Source organism: Portunus trituberculatus, chromosome 50, assembly GCF_017591435.1.
Source record: "Portunus trituberculatus isolate SZX2019 chromosome 50, ASM1759143v1, whole genome shotgun sequence".
Lineage (NCBI taxonomy): Eukaryota > Metazoa > Arthropoda > Malacostraca > Decapoda > Portunidae > Portunus > Portunus trituberculatus.
Genome location: NC_059304.1, coordinates 11916393 through 11942241, shown reverse-complemented (window position 1 = coordinate 11942241; position 25849 = coordinate 11916393). Strand labels below are relative to the sequence as shown.

The window sequence follows — 25849 nt, the reverse complement described above, 5'->3', positions numbered from 1 at the left end:
TATATTCTGAAACTGATGACAACCAGAATCAGTAAATCAGTAAGTCTACTCTAGGAAAATTGGGATAAACATATTACTATTATTTTCTGTTAATTTAGTTATACCATCTAATTGTATTCAAATTTATTTTCATTATCGTTACTGAGATTAAATATTCAGGTATTATATCAGTATACTAGTGAGAGGTAATTCAACATGATTAAGGTATGTTATTAGTGTATTAAAGAAATCATGTAGCCCTTCCTTGTTATACACTGCTGCAACAATAAAGTTATCAATTAATCATGTTGGTAAATCATAAAATGAAGTAGCGTGATCATAGAGATCGGTCCAAATTAAAAAAAGAATCCTTTATCTTGGGCAATAAGATTTGCAAATATAGGAAAGATGGAAAATCAAAGAAAAGAAAAACTCAACATGTACCTAGAGAAACAGAAGAGGAAATGGGAATATTGATATGTGTATTTGTACTTCACACTCAATATTAATGAAAATTAGTAACCAGGGATGAATGGAAGATATGTTCCTACCCTGTAATTACAGATACATTAGGCGCAAGCATTATTAAGATACCAAGGGCAAGAGCAGGAGCGACTCCGAAGGAACTGTCACGTGATGCGCGTTTCCTAGGCAACGGGACGAGCTATGGCGCATCATACAAACAAATTCAATGGGGTAGTGATTCCCTAATTTGCATGAGTCCCACAGACCATTAGTGCCTTCATGTAACAGCCACACCACTGCCTCTAGTCCAAACTCTAGTCACTAACCAAGGAAGCTTCAAATGCTAAGTTTTCTTTTCGCTACCTGGATGTTTTAAGCGTGAGTATTTCCTTGGCTATCAACAGTTGGGTGTCAGAGTGCTGGTTGTGTGGTTCAGTGACGGTGTATTGGTGTTGTGTGTATGAGGAGCCGGTGTTGTGTGTTATGTGCATGAGTGAGTCATTGGTGTTGGGTATTGTGTGTGTGGTAAGGAACTGGTGTCGGGTGTTGTGTGAATGAAGAACCATTGGTGAGTATTACTTGTGTGGATAGGTACTGGTGATGGGCGTTGCCTGTATAGATGATAGTGACAACCATGTATTTCTCTCCAGTTATGGCCTAGATGAGATAATTGTTTTGAGCATGGTACAATGATAAAATAATTATGATGAATTATTCTTTATTTTATTTGCATAGTTGTGTTGTATATGTATTGAAATAACTTTGGCTTTCAGGTAGTGATAAGATGGAGCCCTCCAGAGACCAGTGTGCTTTTTACTATACCAAAGATAATATTGAAAACCTTCAAATCAAGTAAGTAATTAATTACTGGGAGCCAGATGGTCTGCATTAATAATTATATATATATATATATATATATATATATATATATATATATATATATATATATATATATATATATATATATATATATATATATATATATATATATATATATATATATATATATATATATATGTATATATTAGGAGGAGAAAATGAGTATGGAAGAGATAATTAGCATAAGACTTGGTTCACAGGATCACCCTGCAGCAGCTCACCGGATCACAGTTGGTGGCTGTGTCCCCTCGGGTGGTGGAGGACACACAGGCAGGCAAGCAGAGTGAGGTGCCACTTGCTTCCCTGACCACAGCAGCTGCATATCCCACCACACACCATGTTACTGTCAAGTGGCAGCAAAAAATACTCAGGTATGCTACCTAATCCAAAAAGGAATAATAGTAATGTTGATAATAATAATAATTATAATAATAATGTTGTAAAGTTATAATGATCTTTTCCTATATATGTATATATTTTGTCACTTGCAACAAATCTACATTACCAACTTAACTAAACATGCTCTATATTGTATTCACTACTTTATTTAACTTCTGTTGTCTATATATATATATATATATATATATATATATATATATATATATATATATATATATATATATATATATATTACAAAAATCTGATCTTAATTCATATGATTTTTAGAAATGTTAGGTAGAATAGAGGCAATAGGAAGATAGATATGTTTTTGCTAGGGATGAGATGTGAAGTTCCTACCTTACATTATAAGTAAAGTACAGACTAAGGGTATCAAGTGTAGAAGAGGGCGACCATCGAGTGTCGTTGAAGAAAAGGATAATTGTGTAGTAGGTTGTATCAAGTTGATAGATGGAAGAATTGAGTTTTTGAAGCATTGAACAATACTAGGTTTGCTTTGCCACAAACAGTAATTTTAGAGAGATTAGAAGACAAACAATCTGTGGATTCACTTTGTGATCTCTAGTATCATCAGTGTAAGAGTGGATAGAACAAGAAGTTTGATTTAGATCATTGATGAATAATAGGGAGAGTTCAGATGACAAAACAGAAACTTGATAGATTTAGAATGGTTGGAGAGGGAACTTAAGATGAAGTTGCAGAGAGAAGGATAGAAGCTGTAAAAAGGTAGTTTGGAAAACAAAGCTATTTGCCAGACTATCAAATTTGCACCATCTAATATCTCCAATTCGCATATGTAAGTCTTTTGTGGTACCTTCTCAAAAGTTAAATGCTATGTGCCTAACCATCTCTTTCCTGCATCATAGTAATCACTCTTGAATAATAACACAGTAGATTTGTAAGACAGTTGTGCATTTGTGTGTGTGTGTGTGTGTGTGTGTGTGTGTGTGTGTGTGTGTGTGTGTGTGTGTGTGTGTGTGTGTGTGTGTGTGTGTGTGTGTGTACTCTATATCATAATTAAGTCAATTAGTTAAAGCTTCTACAGATGAGGATATAGAAGGGAATGATAATGAAGTTAATAAACTTCTATGAAGATTTTTGGACATGCATCTGGTTCACAGTGTGTGTGAGGCTATGGAGTACCGACGGTCCATCTATGCCAATGATCCAAAGTACAGGACAAGGCATAAACAAGCCACAAAGCGACGGAAACACCAGCGCATCTTTACCTATGTACATAAGGATAATTATCAGTTACAGGTGAGCTGAATGTAGTTCTAATAAAGAAAAACAAAAAGATGCACAAGTGATTTTCTTGGAAGGCTTAACAGTAACTTGAAAAGTGGTATAGAAACTATTGCTGCTTTTATGCTGTATCTTTGAAAGATTTTGTCCTATATATATTCCATAGCAAATAAAAAAGAAAAATTCTGTAATGTTTTTGTTCACTGATGGAACAGGAGCAACACAGTGCCACCACTTCCAAAAAACTGGAACAAGAGTGCTGCTTAAGGCAGAGAGCTAAGACAACCAGGTTGGTGAGTGGGTAATATGCATTGTGGTGGGATGGAGGGATTGATAAATGGTGCAGCTGTGATTTGTAATTAGTTGAAACAGTGCTAAATGTTACATTGCTGGGCTGGCCTGTGCTAGTTAGATAGGAAAATGTTGTATGGAGTGGGTGAAGTAATATAATGAAGGGTGAAGAAGTGTTTTGAAGAATAAAAAAAAAAAAAGGATTTGGTAGCCATTGTTGATAGATGTAAAACGACATATTAAATGTTCTAGGGGAAATGACACTGTTGACTCAGAAGAAATGAGTGAAAAAAGTAGTGTGGTGGCCAAGGAGGAGAAGAAGAGGCCTCCCACCACCTTCCAAGAAGAATACTTCTACATCATGGCAGATCTTGCTCCTCAGGAGAGGTGAGATTGTTGAAATGATTTATTTCATGTTGAATGAACATGCATTTGATATTTTCATAGCCTTCTAATACAAAGTATTCTTCCTTTGCAGCATAAAAGGAGTTTCCATCTATTGATGACAATGTATTTGTTATTTATGTTTACATATAAATAACAAGGTTTTCATAATGACAAAATCTGTTTCATGCAGAAATCATGTGGATCTTTTTATTGGAAAATAATTCTAAAGGAAAGTTACTATCCTACATATATCCTCGTGTCCTGTATGTTATTCACTTATTGTAATATTCATGTTAGTATCCCTGTGCCTTTGAAAATGAATTTCATAATGTTCTTTTTATATATCATGAAGGAGTGCTCAGTATTGTGAGGACAATGTGCCGTCTGCATTCTCAGTCTTGGCGAGAGTCGGGTTTATGAGACTGTCCTGTGTGTCCTGAAGTATGATGGCCAGAGCCAGCTAACAGTCACACCAGATTTCAACATGCCTACTACCAAAGCCTACAGGTAAAGGCCCTTGATCGTTATTTCATTCATGATCTAAGAAAAGTGTTTGTAACATCAGGTTTGAGATTTTGGTGCCTTTCGTATAACACAGATTCCAGTACAAAAATAATTATATGTTTAGTAGTAGAACATGAATTGAACCTAAATAATCTTAAAGCTATTGATTTAAAACAGCACATAAAGGAAAGACTGAAAATAAAAATAAAAATTTGGTGCACATTGTTTTCCTGCTACAAGAAACACCATTTTGATATGGTATGAAACTGTTTAGAAGTGAATTATCCTGAACCCTAATCCACATCAATTTACAATAAATGTTAAGAGATATTGTAGTTGTAATTATGTCATGAGATTTTCACAGTTTGGAGGACTAAAATTGTGATATGATTATATGAGGTACATCACTGCTTCAATATTTCTGGTGTGGAATTCCTGGTATCACACAGGCTGAAGGAGGAAGGAATGTGTTCCCTGCTTGATATTTCTAGATTAATTTATGGTTTTGATAGCTGTCCTGAAAAGGTTTAGTGTCTTGATTGGTGTGGTGATGCTCATCAATCTGTTTCTATAATATATTAATCTATTTGCAGACTGGAAAGTTTTGGCCCTGATAATGCATTGTATGAATACCAGATTGAAAATGTTTCCCTGACCCGTTCAGCAGAGGAAAGAAACCAAGAGGAGCAGCTGGCAAACCAGGTATGAATATATAGATACTAATCCTTGTATTCACATCCAATTGATAGTGAAATGAGAAATAAATTTGTGATGGGCATAGAATGTAAAATTTTCACACTTTTCTAATGCTTTTAGATGGCAAGACAGAGGATAGAAGAGATTCAGCAAATGGCAAGGCTTGATTGGGAGCCTGAAGGACAACCAGGGCAGGGAGAGCTGCGCCTTGTGACTGTGGGAGAAATCACCAGAGCCCTTTACTTCCCAGAGGCATCTTCTCTTTACATTCACTATGCTCTGTATTTGCCACCAGGTGAAAAATATAAAACATGGCTTTTAAACATTTTTACACAGTATAAAATTAAAATTGAAGATTAAAGGATGTTCATTGTAAGTTGCATAGAACAAGAAAATTTTTCACAGAAGCTAGCTAATGAATTTAATAGTTTATCAGCCATCCATGGCCAGTTGATGCTATAAAATGTGTAAATTTTTACATGCTAATATGGTATATTATTTGCCAATGAAACCCTCAGTATATTGATCTAATTAGGAGAAATATCTGATAATTGATAATAAAGGCAAAATTTGATTGACCATTCTGCCTCATTTACCAACCTCTGTTTAATAAATCGGATTGATGGTTGATAGGCTATATTATATTTGATAAATGTGAAATTTGTTAAAGTATGATTCAATATACTGAGGGTTTACTGTATTTGTCTACTGGATATAAGTTACTGGTGCTTCAATGTGTGAACGTTTGTGCTGAACCTAATTATGCACAACTAATTCACCATACCATAGTTTGAGATCCCTTTTTTTCCTATGAAGTAGTATATATATATATATATATATATATATATATATATATATATATATATATATATATATATATATATATATATATATATATATATATATATATATAATTCACCATACCATAGTTTGAGATCACCTTTTTTCTATGATGTAGTATATATATATATATATATATATATATATATATATATATATATATATATATATATATATATATATATACACACACAGATAACTCAATTTACGCGTTTTTATTATAATGCGACCGAAAAAATATTATAATTATTTTAATTTGCGCGATCGGTTTGCTTATACATGATTTGGCCCAACCGCATTTTCAAACTGAGCGCCAGACACAATTTCAAACTGCGTGCCAGAGAGTTCCGCAGCTGGCCAATAGGTGGGAGCTCCGGGGCCGGATCCAAGAAGCAGGTTATTGTCTATGTTGGTACAGACGACCTCCATAGCAACCTCCTGTTCACATACCAACCTTCGTAAAATAGCATCCACAAAGATTCATTGCTGTTGGCGGGTGGAGGTTGGTAGCCTGCCTAAAAGCGCTCACTGGCTGCCTGGTGCTGGATCCAAGAAACTTTAACAATGTCAGAGCAACCTCCTGCCGCAAAATGGCATCCATGAACACTTGGATGGACGGTAACGAGGTTGCTATCAGGTTGCTCTCAGGTTGCTTGGAACATCACTGTCTTATATATGCATTTATGTTCACAAAACATTTCTATTAGTCTTTTACAAACCTTACTAATGAAATACCGCAATATTTCATTAGTAATTCACTATCACTCGGTGCCATGGAGTTGAGGTTATCCTCATGGCATGAGCGTATATGAATAATAAAATATGATATCCATTATAGCAGGCAATAGAGGAGTGGAAACATAAATATCATGGTGAAAGCAACACGCAAGCTAAAAGGGTCACAAGAAGAAGAAGAAGTGGCCAAGTCGCTGCAAGTCTGCTTCGTCTGTGGCCGATCTCATCTGTTTTATTTTTTGGTATTCCATGTAAGATTTCACTTTATGCATTACAAAACAATCCTTTCTTGGGGGGCAAGATATGTAAAAAGCTAATAGAAATGTTGTTTTGTGAACATAAATGCATATATAAGACAGTAACACCACCTCGAGAGGTGGTGTTCCCAGCAACCTGATAGCAACCTCGTTACCGTCCCTCCAAACGTTCATGGATGCCATTTCGCGGCAGGAGGTTGCTCTGACGTCGTTAAAGAATCTTGGATCCAGCTCCCGCTCTTCTCGTGCCTCGTTTGCAGTCTGCCAGCACTGAGTACAGACGGAATCTCTTCAGTCTGCGTATAATTCACCAAGATCACCCCAAAACGTCCTTCATCATCTTCTGCATGTGGGGTTATTTTTGATAAGTGAATTTTTTTGATAAAGTGGTAAAGCTCAGAGGATGATGGTGACTGACTGTAGTGTGAGTGGTGAAGGCAGTGACCCAGTGAGTGTTTTGTTTACGTATTCTTTGTTTTGTTGTTTTCTCGTATTATTTTTTGCTTTCTCATTATTTCTTGCTTTTCCCTTTATTTTAAATACACTTCTAGTATTTAGAATGGTAAATAATAAAAACATGTTAATTTAGCCAAATAAATTGAGTATTTTGTACGAATTTTTGGGGACCACATCCCGCATCCCCACTATTATCTATTATTTCTTATGAGAATTACATGTTTGTTTTATGCGAATTTTGATATACGTGATGCCTCTTGGAACACATCTATCGCGTAAATCGAGTTACCTGTATGTGTATGTATGTATATATATATATATATATATATATATATATATATATATATATATATATATATATATATATATATATATATATATATATATATACACACTTATATGTGTGTGTGTGTGTGTGTAGGTTTTGTAATTAAATAGCTATCTTCTAGGGTGGAGAGTAAATCCAGGAACAGAATGTGAGGGCTTCACTCCAACTTGCTGGGTGAGTCATGGTGATGAAGTCCCAGCAGCACACTTCTCCACCCCTTTTTCCCTTGATGTTACTCGTTCTTCATCAGGTGTGTTTGCCAACTAACTATTTTGTGTTGCTATGCATGAGTACTAGAAAAGTGTTGGTGGCATTCTGTTTCACCTTTGTAGACTATTATCAGTGACTCTATACTATGAGGACTAATTTTAGTAGCAATACTTTGTTATTACATTTTATTATTGTCATCATTATCATCATCATCTTACTTACTATACTCGTACTTGCATCATACATAAACTTCGTTTTTGTGGCAGGGAAGGGTTGGCCTCTGTTGTTACTGGCAGCTTTTTCCCTTGACTGGTTTGGGCATGACAGAGATGAAGGATATGCTGCCTTTGCTCTTCCAGCCTCAGGTGGGTAATATTGTCTGATTGTGGAAGCATTCTTAGGTGCTTGCTAAAGAAGAACAAAAATAGTGTAAATCACATCTGGAAAGGTAGTAAAGAAGCAAGATTTTTACTCAGCTTTTTTTCATAATCTGTCACTCCTGATAGTTTGCATCATGGTAGCCTCTTTCCACAGTTCCACATGACAAGCACCAGGTAAAGGATGGATTGTACCAAGTTGGCACCTGGAGGCCAGCACAAGTGTCCCCACTGGCCAAGATGCGCAGGTTTTTTCTGGGAGGCTGTCAGCTGATGAGTGATCCTTCCTACCTTGCTGTTGGGGCTCAGGCCAGCTCTCAGGTAACTTTGGATTATAGCTTGAGCTTCTTGGAAAAAAAGAAAAGTTCACCTAGAAGTACTGTTAATGTAAGAAATACTGTACAGTTTGTCATTAAAACTGACAGGAAGTATAGTTAAATCCCTTCTACTTTTTATGTTAAGAGGGGAACTGGCCCAGGACAACAAAAATTGCAATAAAATAGGCCCACTGAAGTGCTGGTCCCCATACACAGCCAAAGGCATTAGTCAAAATCAGAGGATAAGTGTTGTAAAACCTTTCTCTTGATAGAATTCAAGTCATTGGAAGGTGGAAATACAGAAGCAGACAAGGAATTCCAAAGTTTTCCAGAGAAAAGATGAATGATTGAGAATATTGGTTAACTCTTATATTAGAGAGGTGGACTGAACAGGGGTGAGAGAATGAAGAAAGTCTTGTGCAGCCTCACTACACAAGATATCCTACTTAGTCTTACCACTATTCTGTCCATCTGCATAATGCAATAATCAGTAACCTACTATGTATGAGGTTAATTTTTAATTAGTCTACATTGAATTTTCAATTTCTCTACAAAATTAACTGGATTCATTCTATAACATAAGTCATCATTTCAAAAGCAGTTTCTGTAGGTAAGTCTTGATCACTTACTGACAACTCAACTATGCAAAGTCCTGTGTATTTTTCATGTTTTCATTGGCCTGCTTGAGGCCGTCCAGCTTTCACTGCAAAACAGTAATCGTATTGTAGATAAGGAGGAAATACAGTGGCTATCATTCCTCAGGTGGGAAGAGTGAGCCGCTTGGGCTTCAACACCAACACCAGTGGTACAATAGAAGTGCGAGCCTCTACCATGGTACAGGCAGATTTCATTGGAAAGGGTGAACATCAATAATTTTCTCTTTTTTAAATTTTTATGTACTTAATTTACAAATTATATCTCATGCTTGTCCATTATTTTTGAGACTATGATGTAAAAATAGCTTGCAAAATCAAGTATTTATTGTATGAAATTACAAAATTAGGCAAGACCTACATAACCACTGAATCATAAGTATTCATTCTAATGTGTTTCACACACCCAGATTTACAGATACCTCTGGAAATGCCACCTGGGTGGCAGCTGTCCACAGTTGCTGTGATAGATGCTTTCAACAAATCAAGACAAAAGCTTCGAGCAGCCAAAGAAGGACTTCTCTGATCAGTTGAGTAAATAACTTTCACCAAAATATAGTACTATACCAGTAAGGCTTCTTTCACATACCAGTTTGAGGCAACCAATCATGTAAGGTGCCAATTTCTTGTGAGAGGAAAATAAGCCTCTTATAGTTGTTCAAGGATAGTTTCCCAAGTTTAACCCCTTCAATACGGTGACACCTATGTGGGCGTCATGAAGCCCCAGTAGCAAATACGGTGACGCCTACGTAGATGTCATATTTCTTTTCTGAGCTTTTTTCAGTTCAGTTGTCCCGTATAGTGTGTTGGATACCAACTACACATGCCGTATGCTGTCCTTGAAATCCTAGTGCTCCTCCCACCATCCTTGTCTCCACCAATCACTAAAGATAAGCTACAAGCCTTGTGTCTAAAATTACCCGCATAGACTGTTCCCATCTCTCTCTCTCTCTCTCTCTCTCTCTCTCTCTCTCTCTCTCTCTCTCTCTCTCTCTCTCTCTCTCTCTCTCTCTCTCTCTCTCTCTCTCTCTCTCTCTCTCTCTCTCCCTCTCTCTCCTCTCTCTCCTCTCTCTCTCTCTCTCTCTCTTCCTCCTCCCCTCTCCTCTCGAAGATAAGTTACATGCCTTGTAACATTTGTGAAAAACACACACACACACACAAACAAAATCAACAAATTTTCTAATCTCTCTCTCTCTCTCTCTCTCTCTCTCTCTCTCTCTCTCTCTCTCCCCTCTTCCTCTCGAAAGATAAGCTACATGCGTCCCGCTTGTCTAAAATATTAGCAAATTCTCTCTCTCTCTCTCTCTCTCTCTCCCCGAAGAGAGAAGCGTCCACTTTCCTCTTCGAAGGCGATATAGTGACTAAAAAATAGCAGCATAATACACAAAGACGACAAGTATGACAAGCTTGCACGAGTTTCCCACGCTCGGGCGCGTGGCACTACCACCCGTATATCATACAGGCGGGCTTTTTTAACATCCGGCGCGAAGGGGGTTAATACATTGCCTATACTACTATAATGCACACATAAATGTGAGAGATGTCCCTCAATACCAAAGGCTATTTAGACAAAATTTTAGGAGTATTTCTGCTTGTGAAGTATCTGAATGAAATTCTGATATCAGTCAAGGTATCTACTTTAGAAGTTACTGAAGAAAAGGAAAACATAATTATAAATCATATTTAATATGTATAGCAGACTCATACATAGAAAATCTAAATATTAACTTAATGGAAACTATTATAATAGATTTAGTTACACCGCGAGTTGCATGCAACAAATATTGACAACACATAACCAGTTCCTAAATCTAAATAAGGAATTGCCAAACTTTTTAAAGTAAAGCATTTCATATAACTTGAAAAGTGGCTTTGTACAGGCAAAAATACTCTCCCAGCATGAAGTCACATCTTCATGTTATCACAAGTGACAATCTTCTTAACTATCAGAGAATTTTGCTTTCCTCTTCTCAACAAATGCAGTCATACCCTCTTTGCGATCATTCTGGAAAACAAAAACAAAATTATTTAGAATGTATGTATACATACTTTATCAGTAAATAAACTAAATACATACAGTATAGTTTCTTCATATTATTCAAATCTATAAATTGTGAAATGTTGGTAGAGCTTTGTTCTAGTGTGCATCAGTAGAAAAAAAAAAGATATTCAGTGCATATGGCTATCCAAAGGAAACTGAATCATATATATGCACAAGTAATAAAATTCAAGCAAATCATAATAGGTAAGAAAAAAATGTATCCATAAATGCAAGGCCAACATTGCTTAGACATGTGATTTAGGCAGCACAGCCAGCACACAGCAACCCCATTAGTACTGTAAGTGCCCCAAACTTTTAATAGTTTAGTGATACTCATGTTGGCAGTTTAACTGGTAATTACTATTATGTATTATAACCATAACTCATCCAGCTTGCATGGTTCAACTTCTAATTCAAAGAAAAATGGAAGAATTTAATTTTTTTTATGCATTAGTTCAACACTGACATGTTTTCACATCAGGATTAGCAGAGAAGCTCACTGGATTTTGAACATTCCTTCAACAGGTGTAATTCAAGGAAGTTGTAAGCTACAACCTTGCCAACACTGAGGCTTCCACCACCACCTTTCTCATCAACTGTTTTCAATTAATTTTCTGAAAATTGGCAATATTTTGTATATTCCTTGTCATTTACATTAATTTTTCATAGTAAATAGACAAGATTACAGTATAGACGTAATCAGTTACTTCCTGTACAGTAAAACCTCAGCTCACGATCGTTCCTAAATCCTGTTCGTCACCCGATTTGTTCGTCCCCTGAATCAATTTTTCCCATAAGAATGTATTGAAATACCATTAATCCATTCCAGACCCCCAAAAAAATCATACATTTGTCCATAAAACCCATTCAAAATAGACCTTTAATGTATGCATGACATGAACGAAATAATTATAAAAAGCCTAAATTGTTTTACTTACCTAAATGCTATCAAAATGATAATAAAATGAATAAAAAAGAAAAGGTTATTTACTTGAGAGACTGGACGTTGATGGCATGATGGAATGGAGGAGAGGAGGATGGGGAGGAAGACAGACAAGATCCGAGAAGACAGTCATGAGAGAGGACTGGATGTGCGCAGCGTGCCAGAGCTACACAACAGCTGTGTAGCGTCATAAGTCAGTGCCGCTATGTGGGGCCCCATTATAGTGAACATCCGCGTGGGAAACATGGAAAGATTGCCAGTCTTCGTCTCTGCCTTGGAAGACCCTTGCTTGCTGGGGATTGACTTCCTAACACATGTGGGAGTAAGTTTGGACTTCCAAGAAGGGAAGTTAAAGATACGTGGCCAGGAAGTTCCTTTGATCCTCGGAGGTGATGCTCAGTGTGAGAGGAGCGGGCAGTGTTCCTTGCCAGGCGAGCGAGGAAACAGCTGCGATGGATGTGCCACAATCTGCAGTACCTGGACATGGCCAGGATGATGATGACAGCAACGCTGAGAGCCACCAGAGCAGCAAGGATAACACCGAGGAAGCTACAGTAGAGCGCGCCAGTAACATCACCATGCCCAGGAAAAACAGGAGAAAATCGTGGTGGCACGGAGATTATGTTATGTAATATTTTTCGTATGTTCCTGTTTCTATTTTCTTTTGTTCTTATGTTTTGTTTGCTTGTTGTGTGATAGCCAGATCGGCTATCACAAACGGTTCGCCTGCCGCGAGCCGTTTAACCGTGTTCGTCCCCCGAAATATCGTTCGTCCCCTGGGTTGATATAATGACAAATTTTTTGGTCGTCTCCCGAATTGTTCGTCCTTAGAGTCGTCAAGCGAGGTTTTACTGTATTTTATATTTGCAGTGCTTAAAAATAAATAAATAAAAATGCACATGGATGCCTTCAAGGTTTGCTTATCATAAAACAAATTTTGTTGTGACCAAAGTGGCAAAGAAGGCTTCATAAGGTGTCATAATCAATTAATCTAAGAGAAGTGTTCCACTATGATGTGTCAATAATTCAACAGGCATGTTTACACCCTCAGAGTAACTGCCAGTCAAATCCTTGAATGACAAACTTAAAAAAAATTATTAAAGTGCTTGCCATATACAATTTTCCCATCTTGCAATACCTGACAACTGCCAGTAAAACATGTAAAACTAATATGTACTACTTAAAATTAAGAGTGGGAGAAAAAAATAATAAAGCATGAACACAATAACTACAAGTAAAAAAATAAATTATTCATTATTCTTCTGACCATATAATAACTATGCAAATGACAGTTATACTTACTGTAGCAAATGTAGTGTAGAAGAGCTTCTTTTCCACTGTCAGTCCTTGTTTCAGAGACAGTTCAAAAGCTGCCATGAAGAACATTGCATTACACAATTATTACCTCTATGTAAATATACTGATAAGCTTAATAAAAATGGATGATTTACTCTTCATTATGAAGTTTCATGTAGGATGATTGAAATTTGATGCTATTAAATTTACACTTTGCAGTGCCCAAGAAAGGCTTGATGTGATAAGGAATTAAGAATCATCCAAGCTTTACTGAAGAGCTGGGGAACATTGCAATATCTAATCATCTATCTACGTGGAGCAACTTAAAGTCTTTCAGAACCTCACCATTGTTGACAGATTCCTTGCAGATGGCCACTATGAGCTTAGAGTGCTGGCCAATCCTCTCCCCAATCTTCACTGCTTCAGCCACCAGTTGGTCTGGGGGATGCACTGAACTTACCAGGCCTGTGAATTATGAAATAGAAATAAAACCATTACTTTTCCCACCTTCAGAGTACAGCTAACATTCAGAAAATTATTGAACCACCTGTAATGTAATTTACACTAGAAAGTATGAGTATGAAGACTGATTTTATCAAAATCAACAAATGAGATGGCACACTACTGCAGCACAGCAGTCATGCCATTGTGCGTGCATATGTATATATATGTAAATTGGATGCATTGTCCAATTTACTATCCAAATATGGTTATATACAGTTAATGAATGTATTCTTTATTACTAGTGGTTTCCAGTAATGAGTGAGGAGCTATGATCCTCTTTGAGCAAGAAAATGGGATCACCTTTGTTTAAAATTGGGAGAAACTGTCTTTTATGAGCTTAAACATATGGTATCTTAAACTTATGGATCAGACTGTATAAGCTAAATAATCTACAAAACAATAATAATTGCAAATCAGAATGATCAATTTTCATGATGTCTGCTAATACTCACCCCAGTCCTTTGCTTGTTGTGCTGTGATGGGGTCACCCGTAATACACATCTGCATGGCACGGGACTTGCCAATGGCACGAGTAAGCCGCTGCGTACCCCCTGCCCCAGGGATGGTACCAAGAACAATCTCTGGTTGGCCAAATCTATGAAAAGTTTTTATATTACTCAGGAATGAACATTATTTGTCTTACCTATCTAGTCATTAAATAGGACAATAGTATAGGATACAGATGTACATCTAACTGTGGAATAACAAAAACTAAACCAAAATCCACCTAGAACTTCATCACTCTGACTTGACTGGTAGGCATCTTTATACAAGCACACATACAACCAACCACACACATACACGAGAGAGAGAGAGAGAGAGTGTTTGACCTCCATGCATGTCCAAGCCCTTTTTTCTTATACTAATATATATCATGTTATGTGCTCATCATCCTCTCATTAGGGCTATACCATCTCAATGTGTTCTTATTCACCCATTCCACAATTCCACATTTTACACCATTTGCACAGATGCTCACATCACACCTCTAAGAAATTTTCATCTTGCATTACTCTCATCCTCCCAGTATATTATTTCACATTCCCCTCTCAGATAACTCATTTCTACAGCATGCACACTTGATTGTTGTGACCTATTCTTTGTCCTGGACTACAATCCATACATCAATGTTGGCAGTGGACCTCTCTTTACATTTTTTCCATTCATGACTTGCAAGTGACCATATGACAAGGCAAACTTTCTTAGTATTTACACCCATCTTTCCATCCATCTCACCATGTTTATCTTGCATTGTTCCTTCTACACATCTACAAGTATTAATAACTAAAGTAGATTTGCACCTTTATGATGCATACTTTATACAAATTATTAAAAAGATCAATGAGGTTATAACTGCAAAAGAATTTAAGATAAACAGAGACAATCAAGACTATATAATATATATACAAGAATTATGTTAATATAATTGGATGAAAAGTGCACACACATTCAGAGCTATGAACACTCTACCTGGCCTTCTCTCCAGCCAAGATAATGTCACACATCATGGCCAGTTCACAGCCACCCCCAAGAGCATAGCCATTGACAGCTGCAATGACAGGCTTCTTAATCTTGGTGATGCCATCCCAGCCCTCCAGAAAATTATACAGATAACAGTCTACAAAGTTTTTGTTCTGCATCTCCTTGATATCAGCACCTAGGGAGAGAGATACTCAATGAGTACATATAGTAAAAAAAAAAAAAAATATATATATATATACATATATATATATATATATATATATATATATATATATATATATATATATATATATATATATATATATATATATATATATTACTACAGCATAAATTTTGGTCAATTTCAATTTTAATCTTATATAGTATCATATTTTTGGATATACATAAGCACAATTCAGTCAACATTACATTTGGTTGCCATCCTTTAATTATTTTCTCAAAGTTACTTAATTTAACTAACTAAAAATAGGAGTGGTTCATGACTTCTCACAATCACTTTTTTTTTGCCTATTGAAAAAAGAAGTAATTGAATCATCAATCACCGGATTGGCATGCCTCACCTGCGGCAAAAGCTTTCTCACTGCCTGTGAGGACGACAGCAGCAACACCAGGGTCATTGTCCATCTCAATCATTATTTGATCTACCTCCTTCATCAAACCATCACACAGAGCATTGAGAGCTTTGGGGCGATTAAGGGTGACCAATCCCACGCAGTCTCCTTCACCTCGCTTTTCCACTGTCACAAAATTATAGCTAGGAGCTGGAAAAGAAACGTAACTCTGGCTAGTAATCATGTCTTGGATGAATTAAAACTCATTGATAGAAAATATATTAATGAGGCTAAAAGAGGAGCAGGGATCCGAAGAAGAAAAGACCCCACTGTTAGGTTAGATTTGTCTGTTTATGGGGGTGTACAGCAGAACCAATGTCCCCTCAGATAGGTTAGATTAGTGTCCCTAATGGGAGCGTCCAAAGGAGGCTAATTAAGTTGGGTAAAGTTAGGTTAGACTAAAAACATCCCATCTTGAAATGGAGGTGCCTTATTTTTTTTTTTTTTTTTTCTCGAGTTTGGCATAATTTGGCTTCCCTGCCATAAGACCCCACTTTACACGCCCCTCATCCAAAATCCTGATCTCCCACCAGTTCCTCAAACTTGTTAATGAAAGGGCAAGAGTTATGTGAGTTTAAGTACATGATACCGGTTCAACTTACATAGTGACCAATCACTTTACACACGAGATAAGATTCATATCTCCTGGCCGAGTGAGGCCTGTGTAGTCCCTTGAAAAGACACTATAGAGTTGTAAGATTACATAAGGAATGCTTATAATTTCATAAAAAAAAGTGTTGTCTACTTTAAAGTTATCATCGTGCCGTGACACGGACGACAGGAGTAAGATGTGACCTTGATAATCAACTCCCCATAATCCATGACGCCCTTAAAAATAATGACTAGGAAACACCTGGCGTAATTCATAATCAGTCTAGCGGAATCTGAATAATCACAGATTCCAGTGGAAATGTATACATATCATGACAGCAAGAGCACAAAAACCAGCGAGCCTCGGTTACTGGGCCTAGCTTACCAGACGACATGAGCCTGGAGGCCACCAGGGCTTGAGGACCAACACGGCTTGCATTCGTATGGCTGACAATGGCCGGTCGGATGACACGGTGCAGATGAAGCAGTCTTGAACTTACAGAGAATGCCATCGTTAGAGATGATGCAAAGGCTTGATGAAGGACGTGAACCCCTTGGTCTCTCCGCCGGGTAGAATGATAGCGATAGGACCGGTGGCTGCCACTGGCACTATTACTTTTTGTTGCCAAGCCGTGGAAAAAATGTCGTACCGCAGCATGTCTTTTCATGTATTCTCTGATTACTACAGTGCATATAATTAGTACTCATTATACATGTGCTTGATCATTACAAATGATTTGTGCAACCCATTGCCATTGTGAATAGTGATCACTGATCACTGACCTTGAAATCAAACTGCGATGAGATGACACAATAAATTGTTTTAATCTATTAAAATTATGAGAAGAAATTAAAATTACATAACTGGCACAATTCTACAGTATGAACTGTATGGTAAGTAGAAGTACTAAATGTTATTATCACTTCATCTTCTTGTATAGCTAGTTTTCTACGAGCTGCTAACTCCACGTTGTGGGAGTTTGCATGCGACAGCAATATTCTCCTTGCGCGGAACTTTTTAACACTGATTAATTACCAAAATCGCTGTCTGGAGAAAAAAAACAGCATAAATAGCAAAGTTTCACGCTAAAAGAAAAATAAATAAACTAATTAATAAAAAAATGAATGTAAAAAAAAAACGCATATGAACCCGTACATGCATAGTAATATACCATCAGCAAATCTACTAATAAAACAACAAAAAAACATATATTTTCTATTGACTCAAATGAAAAGTTTTTCGTATATTAAGTTAGCCGTCATGAGCTTTTTTTCAGATAGTTCATACACATGTCGCGCGTGCTGAGTCGGATAGCTAATAATTAATATTTTACCTTTACCACGCGGGGCAGCCTCACTCATTTCCTTTAGCGGGGTGTTAGGACACTATAAGTATAGGCACCATATAGTAAAGACAGATCAAACAAGAGTTAGCCACTTCACACATTTCATGGATCCACGCCACATCCTCCCTGAACTTCCACCGTCACGGTGAGTCCCTTTGTACAGCTAGAATTCGATGTGCCAATGTTTACACTGTAATGGTACAAATTTTCTGAACAAATAACAAAAACATTAATGCCTTTCAAATCTCCCTCTCCTTAATTCCCTCAGCGGTCTACTCGTGGACGCTGGAAGGTCGTCCATCGTGCAATGTAGGACGTACCCCAAGTAAGTAATAGGGCATTGCCACACTAGTATACAGGAGACACTAGTACATGGGTGAGAGCACGTGGGATACAGTGCATGGGTGAGAGTTCCTTGAGAAACGCTGTATAGTGCACGAGTACATGGAAGACACTAGTGCATGGGTGAACGCACATGGGAGACACTATTATGTATTTGTATAGGTGAACATGAGATCAATATATCAATGCATGAAAGTATATGGGAGACAGTGATGTTAAAGTACATGTAACTGTAATAGTCTATTTAGATATAAACTCGCACCTATAGTACCTGACTATATCCGACTCCTCGTGGCAGATACATCAGCAGCTTCTCCCAACATAGACACAGCAAATGCAAGTTTTCAGTTTTGAGAACAATAGTGAATTTCCTCAAGATGCGGTACCAGGAGAAGAACACCGAGCACTATACCTTCGAGGAGATGACAAGAAAGGCTGGTTTACTTCACCTGGATCCCGAAGTCAAGAAGGTAAGTATATAATATATATATATATATATATATATATATATATATATATATATATATATATATATATATATATATATATATACTGACACAAGTAGTGATTCAACTTGATTTGTGTGTGTGTGTGTGTGTGTGTGTGTGTGTGGTCATTGCTGCGTAGCTCTGATCGAACGTTTTATTCATCTTTTGAATCCAAGTGTTGATATGCACTTTCACACATATATCCCCTATCCTGCTTATTTAAGAAAATTTTTTTTATCCCAAATTTTCCATTATATGTAATTCTTACGTCAGTATATTTCACACAACGCACTTAACTCTTAACTCATGTGAAAAGCCCTCCGATGTAGCCTACTCATCTTGCAATTCAGGGCACATGAGCAATCTCAGAATTTTAATTGAGAGTCACTTTATGAGTTAAGAATAACTTTGACAGTAAATAATGTTCAGCTCTCATTGTTTAATAATAATGATAATAATAATAATAATAATAATAATAATAATAATAATAATAATAATGAAAAAAAAAAAGGATGTGCGGTTAAGTCACCGTTTCTTACAATCCACAGAAATATGTGTCAACTTATCTGTACTTCACACTAACCATAGGTTTTGTACATATTTGCGTCATATATATCCTTTCACTATAGAACAACAATGAATTATTAATCACAAGAATAATAAATGTTGCTAGTTACACAAGCTGGCTTATAGGATGAAAGGCACACAGACACACACACACACACACACACGCGTAGTGTAGTGGTTAGCACGCTCGACTCACAATCGAGAGGGCCGGGTTCGAGTCCCGGTAAGCGGCGAGGCAAATGGGCAAGCCTCTTAATATGCGGCCCCTGGTCACCTAGCAGTAAATAGGTACGAGATGTAACTCAAGGGGTTGTGGCGTGGCTTTCCCGGTGTGTGTTGTGTGTGATGTGGTCTCAGTCCTACCCGGAGATCGGTCTATGAGCTCTGAGCTCGCTCCGTAATGAGGAAGACTGGCTGGATGACCAGCAGGCGACCGAGGTGAATTACACACGGCTCACAACAGAGAAGGCGTGGATTTGAATCCCGGGTGCGATGAGGCAAATGGGGAAGCATTTTTATGTGTGGTCCCTTTTCACCTATCAGTAAGCAGGCACGGGATGTAATTCGAGGGGTTGTGGCCTCGTTTTCCCGGATGTTTCCTACCCGAAGATCGGTCTGTTATTGGCATGGACTGGCTGGGTGACCAGCAGGTGCATGGTCGTGCGGCATGAACAGTGAACACACACACATACAAAAGCGCGGGCGCTTTTGTTTGTACGTAGTACGTGCACACGTGCACTTCAAATACAAAATATTTTTAGAAACCCTTAAAAGTTACTTATGATTTAGAATAGATGAATTAAGGAACATAAAAAAAAAATATACTGAACTCGGCAGACATGAACAGACATGGCAGCGGCCATTCCTTTTTTTTTTTTTTTTATGTTTGGCCTATAGCGCCTCTGGGTTTACTTGAAGAGTATGTGGGAAGCGTTGTTCAGCTTCCACCCATTAGTGGCGCAGGCAGTTTTATTTATTGTAGTACCCATATTAGGATCCATATCACCACCCAAGCGCATCTCGGGTGTAACCACCTAAGAACTTGGGTATCGTAGTCACATGTAGGTAACTTTAAACCACTCAACAAATGGCAAAGTATCAAGGCGGTACGTGGTGGGATTCGATCCCAGGCTCACCACTTTATCCACAAGGCCACCGCCTTCCTATAGCTGCGTCTAACGTATATTATGGCTTACCTTTGTAATTCCTCTCCCCCATCTACATCCATCATCCTTCCCGTGTCTGCGCGTATGTACTGTACGATGTCTACATAGTCCAGACATATTAAATATTTGTTCTAGCACTTTCTTTGTTCACCTTCTTAATGCCAGATTAAAACAGTATATTATCAGGTTTCCTCCACTCCTAGTGCATGAATTTTTCAATTGAGAAAATGTTTTTCACCTTCACCACGAATTCTTGCTTTCCAGTGGCTAGTGACAGAAGCTCTTCCCCATAACTTAAAAGTGGAGGTTATAGAGGGTATGTACTACTTTTTCAAGCCGCCGCTGCACATAACTGGCAGACACTCCCTCCTCAGGCTGCTGCGACAGAAGTATGAGAAGGGTCTGGGTGGCGTGATGCTCTCTGATGTCCAGGAGTGTGTTGGACCCAGGTGGAATAAAATTATGAAGGTGAGAGAGAGAGAGAGAGAGAGAGAGAGAGAGAAATACCATACATGGAATCTAATAGATGGCACACACACACACACACACACACACTTAAGTAGTTTCACATCAATAGTACCTACTACATCTATCATATGATCATCATCATCGGTTGCAATACTAGTACAATAATTGCAGCAGCAGCAGTAGTAGTAGTAGTAGTAGTAGTAGTAGTAGTAGTAGTAGTAGTAGTAGTAGTAGTAGTAGTAGTAGTAGTAGTAGTCGGTGTTGAAGTATTAGTTAAGTATTCAATATCATATAGAATCCATGATTAATTTTTCCTATCTCATCCACATGGACATAGCAAGTGGAAGGGGAGGTGGTTCAGGTGGTGCGTAAGGCAGACAAGAAGACCATTATCTTTCACAAAGACAACAGCCTCTCCCTCCCATTAAGTGAAGAACTAGTGCGGCTGTGGCGGAGCCTTTCTTTGTCAGACTCAAATAAGACTGATGATGACATTGAGACATACTTACTACAAGAGGTGAGGGAAAATAACGTCTATCCCTAGACATAAACAACTTGAGAGAGAGAGAGAGAGAGAGAGAGAGAGAGAGAGAGAGAGAGAGAGAGAGAGAGAGAGAGAGAGAGATTCTTCTTTCTGCACACACCTTCACTCAAGTTAATGACTTAGAAAGCAAAAATTGATTACAATTTTTTTTTTGCTTCTCACTAATCATGCAGTTCTGGCTTTTGCACATACAAATGGTGAGAATACCTCATACCATTGCTGAGTAACTCATTCACAATGAAGTATATTCTTATTTTCTCAAGCAAACCCTTCACTAAGAACAGTGTTCCTTTTCCAGGGATTCAATGCTACACAGATAACTAAGACAAAAAGATTCCTGTTTACAAATACCAAGGAAACAAGAAAGGCAAAGCAATTTGCAATCACCAAAGCTCACGCTGGGCTTTGAGCTTGACTCAAGAAACTGGTTGAGCAGTCTCCCCCTTATGATTCTCTTGCTCAAGGAAATCCTTTAATTAATTCATTTTCTTAGTCTATTCACTGTTATTTTGATTTTAATCTAAAAGATAGGAATATTCCTGGTTCATATAGGAAGGAGACCAGTATTTTTTTGCCATTGTTCAGTTTTCATATTCATTGATATTGATTAAATACTGTACACTTTAAAAGTATGTACATAAATGTTCATATACTTTCTCCAAGTACATGTCCATTAGTTAACTTCAGCTGTTATTTCATAAAGTGCATATGGTATGTAGTTGCACAAGACATATTATGGATTAAGTAGCTATTTGAGTGAGAAGCATGTGGGGTGGGGTAATCACAGGTGATGAAACTAGAGATGAAAATGGAGTACAGTGTATGCACTAATGATGAGACAAGAAAGACTGAAATGGTTTGAACATGTTTGAGAGGATGGTAGGTAATAATTCAGTTGTTAAGTGGGATTAAAAGATTTGAACAGTTTCTTTATAAAGAGGTTAAAAATAACAATGTCATCACAGTCTCTGTCTATCATAAAAAACTGACAAAAATGGACACAAAAAGAGACATCATGACCCTCCCACCATTCCCTAAACAAGACATGAGAATGTCTTATCTTTGTTCTCTCCCTTGAATATGATTGATCACAGCCTGGTCTCCTTGTAAGTTTAGCTCCCACTAAACTGAATGTCCCTATCAAAATCTACTCTTGTGTAAATGATTCCTGAGACATGCTACTCAACCCATCCTCCACTGAGCAGTCTTCTCAGTCACAGCCCAATGACACTTGATCTCACTCAGACCTAAACATATTTATATGTACCTGACTTTTAAATATCTCTACAGCCTGATCCTACATTTAAATAGAAATCCCACAGTGCTTTTACTACAATATGGTGACTGCATTTCTTTAAACAGAAGTACATAATAAAGATGAAAATGTATAATCATGAGATGATTTTACCAGTTTTTTGTTCTATTTTTCTTTTCCTATTGATTTTGAGTTCATCCTACATTTTTGCATGATTATTGTTATGAAACTGTGAAATGATGAAGCCAAAACAAAATTATTATGTACACTTAAGAAATAATAATGTATACTGAAGAAAAATTAATGTCATAAGGTTTTGTGCCATGAGGACAAAGCACCTCTACATTATTCTTTGTGTAACTTTTCCAAGACACCAATATTCAGAACAAACTTGTGTATGGATAGTACAGCTGGATGGGCAACATTGGTAGGCATTATAAACACATTCCCAAACAGTGATGAAAAAATAATGATAAATTTTGGTCACATAAACATCATTATTACAATTAGATTTAATTTTTTTTGATAAATTTCCAGTTTATATGGATCTTCAACCTGGTAGGTATTATAAAAGCAACTACTGCATTTCATTCTTCACTATGCTCACAAAATACTCTTCATAATAGAAAATAACTTGCCACAGAACTTACAATCCATTCTCTCATTGCAGATGAGTGAACAAACAAGCCTTTCAACAGTAATTAGGAAACAAGTATATACAACTTTATAATTAAAAACAAATTAAAACACATTCCACTTAATGGAGTAGTCCTTTAAAGACCAAGGAATGATCTCTGGTTTAGTCCTCCTCTAAGGCTCCCCAGTGACATTTTGTTTTTGTCAACAGTAACACCTACTTAATATTGTTCCTGGCTGAAGGCCACAGCTGAATGATAATTTTTATTTAATTCTTGTAATAATTTTCCTCTATAGAAAATTCAACATCCAGATAGCTATATATGCAAAATACAATGTTTTTCCTCAATCTTCCTAATAAACATTAAAGATAACCACATCCCAGAATTAGCTTCATCCAGTATAACTTTCTAGCGAGTGTTATCCTACATTCAGAAGGTAATAATTTTTTTATCAAATGTATTATTAGATAATAAAGCAGTGTTTCATCCCATGCAACATGATCAGAACATGCCAAATGTTACCTTTTTAGTAACAACTTCCCTTTGCAGGTCCTAAAAAAAAAAAAATAAATAAAAAAAATAAATAAAATAAAATAAATAAATAAATAAATAAATATATAAAAATAAATACCACTTCTCTGATCACATCCTAACCTAACTGCAATTGAAATCTATTATGAGTGCAAGTGACAAGACACAGAAGTTAGGTGATGGTGAGTAGCTACTTAATCAAATGTGCCCAAGGCTAAGATAAAATGATTCATGTTCCTCAATGTTTATGTTTTGAGCTACATGTCTTACAAGTTGCTGGGAACCTGGACAGGGTGGCAGTACAGGTCAATTTGTACATCACTGCTCACCTCATGCCTACTTCAGAGGAAAGAAATCCACTTTATAAGAAAACTAAGGAACAAAACACGCCACAAAATGCATGTGTAGCTTGTGGAAATTCTGAAGTCTTATAACTATATTCAGGCAACAATGCAACTGCTATGCCATTGAACAGTGGCATTTACAGCATAAAAGAAGTGAATTTAAAATTAATACATTTCCACATCAATTTTCTAATCTTTCCCATTACATATCTTCTACGATGTTGCTGAATTCACAGAAAGAAAATCAAGCATACCATTCTGAATTATTTTCAACATATAACAGCATTTAATCTACCATGAATCTAATGTGAATACAGACAATATTAAGAGAGCTAAAACTTGTGTGTAAGCATAAGTATGAAACACACATACCCACATGCACACACTCACATGTTCCCTCACCTACACACGCACATACATACATGAGCATGCACATCGACACACACACACACACACACACACACACACACACACACACACACAGTTGTGGTGATCTTACCGGTGGTCTTACTGTATACATACTATATATCTGGGAAAATATAATTATGAAAGTAAGATTTGCAATCACATTAGACTGAAATTCCAAATCTCCAGGCATCATGAAAAGCAGTGTAATTCAGCTTCATACAAAATGTAGCAAACAAAAACTGGATGCTTTCAATGATGTGCTCTGTATGGCTCCATCCAATGCTCCCATTAACAACTCCACTATATAGAAAAGTCCATGAATGAAACTTACTTTTCCCCTACATTCTGTTTCAGACCTCTGGCTGTAAATTCTTAACTAACTAGCAGCATCTGCCTAACATAATGTACATGAAGCAATATTGTCTTTGCATCACATGTCTAGCCAAAATTCCAATCATAATAGAATCCTGGACTGCAAATAGCAACATTTGAAAGAAGATCCTTGAGCTCATGATTGAAATATAGCATGTAGCTCATGGCATTATATCAATAAAAAAACATCTTTTTTAGTAACAAAATTATGAGAAACTCATGGAAAGTAAGTTGATACATAATCATTATGATAAGAGAAAACCAATTTGGCACAGCAATGAATTTTCAGAAGACAAGCTGACAAGACCAACACGCCCTCATGCATAAGGAATTAACTTCCTTCCATATGGAAAGTGGCATCAGCAGTTCCAGGAAGGAGTACAGTGTGTCACAGTTTTCTGCCACTGGTGACATTATTAATGGACCTCTTACATGCATCTGGGCAGGAAAGTTCTGATAAAAGGATCAACCCACTGAATGTTACCATGTATGACATTCCAGCACAGCCTTTTTAATGGGCAAATGAGAACACCAGACTATCACTGAAAAACAAGAATCAACATTTAAAAACTAACATTCAATCAACACTTCCCCCTTGTTCAGTGAAGCATCATTACCTCTACCCTGGTAAGAATTCCAATAGCCAAGGTCAGCACAACTACCAGAATGCAAAATTGGGGAGCCTCTCAACAACCAACACTTGCAATATTACTTTCTCAAAAAATATACTTAATTTTTAAGTACTAAAGTAAAGAACATAGTCCAAATCAATATTCCTTTGCATATATCATTATCATGAAATAGTCTCCAATGCCTTTTAACATTTATTCTATGTGATATTACAGCACAAAAATAAATAAACAAAAAGGTGCTCTCCAAGAGAAAAATAGTTAC

At 37.0% G+C, this 25849-nt stretch overlaps 4 protein-coding genes and 1 long non-coding RNA gene across 14 annotated transcripts in view; 2 read left to right on the top strand and 3 right to left on the bottom strand.

Annotated features, from left to right (window-relative positions):
* The first annotated feature begins 609 nt into the window (after positions 1-609).
* On the top strand, positions 610-11806 carry LOC123499695 (Meckel syndrome type 1 protein homolog). Of its 4 annotated transcripts, XM_045248089.1 has the most exons (15): positions 610-822; positions 1218-1296; positions 1524-1694; positions 2844-2982; positions 3183-3256; positions 3511-3645; positions 4042-4152; positions 4743-4851; positions 4966-5140; positions 7583-7711; positions 7938-8036; positions 8206-8369; positions 9128-9224; positions 9429-9547; positions 11585-11806. In XM_045248089.1, exons 2-14 carry the CDS (start codon positions 1229-1231, stop codon positions 9542-9544), a joined length of 1587 nt encoding a protein of 528 aa, XP_045104024.1. In that variant the 5' UTR covers positions 610-822; positions 1218-1228; the 3' UTR covers positions 9545-9547; positions 11585-11806. The 4 variants fall into 4 exon arrangements, with proteins under 4 accessions (XP_045104024.1, XP_045104023.1, XP_045104025.1 ...); XM_045248088.1 differs by lacking the exon at positions 11585-11806 and having other exon boundaries at positions 613-822; positions 1222-1296; positions 9429-9797; XM_045248087.1 differs by lacking the exons at positions 610-822; positions 11585-11806 and adding an exon at positions 843-1012 and having other exon boundaries at positions 9429-9797.
* On the bottom strand, positions 7842-9446 carry LOC123499698. The gene is made up of 2 exons (XR_006673064.1): positions 8995-9446; positions 7842-8395 (listed from the first exon to the last, which is right to left on the bottom strand). It is a non-coding gene; the product is annotated as an uncharacterized LOC123499698 (long non-coding RNA).
* Positions 10686-17114, bottom strand: LOC123499697 (enoyl-CoA hydratase, mitochondrial-like). The gene is made up of 7 exons (XM_045248091.1): positions 16872-17114; positions 15845-16045; positions 15273-15459; positions 14255-14397; positions 13644-13763; positions 13305-13372; positions 10686-11023 (listed from the first exon to the last, which is right to left on the bottom strand). Exons 1-7 carry the CDS (start codon positions 16996-16998, stop codon positions 10958-10960), a joined length of 912 nt encoding a protein of 303 aa, XP_045104026.1. The 5' UTR covers positions 16999-17114; the 3' UTR covers positions 10686-10957.
* Positions 17115-17835: 721 nt separating this feature from the next.
* The window catches only part of LOC123499463 (transcription initiation factor IIE subunit beta-like), an 8314-nt gene continuing 300 nt past the window's right edge, over positions 17836-25849 (top strand). Inside the window, exons 1-6 of the mRNA XM_045247462.1 lie at positions 17836-17977; positions 18101-18157; positions 18473-18644; positions 20660-20863; positions 21201-21380; positions 21706-25849. The exon at positions 21706-25849 is cut by the window's right edge and continues 300 nt beyond it. Of these exons, the coding sequence (XP_045103397.1) occupies positions 17937-17977; positions 18101-18157; positions 18473-18644; positions 20660-20863; positions 21201-21380; positions 21706-21816 (765 nt within the window). The 5' untranslated portion in view covers positions 17836-17936 and the 3' untranslated portion in view covers positions 21817-25849. The remainder of the gene's footprint in view (positions 17978-18100; positions 18158-18472; positions 18645-20659; positions 20864-21200; positions 21381-21705) is intronic.
* LOC123499462 (protein tramtrack, alpha isoform-like) overlaps positions 24060-25849 on the bottom strand; it is a 16184-nt gene continuing 14394 nt past the window's right edge. For all 7 annotated transcript variants that reach the window (XM_045247455.1, XM_045247460.1, XM_045247456.1 and 4 more), the window contains one exon: positions 24060-25849. This exon is cut by the window's right edge and continues 700 nt beyond it. The gene's annotated coding sequence lies outside the window, so the exon portion shown is untranslated.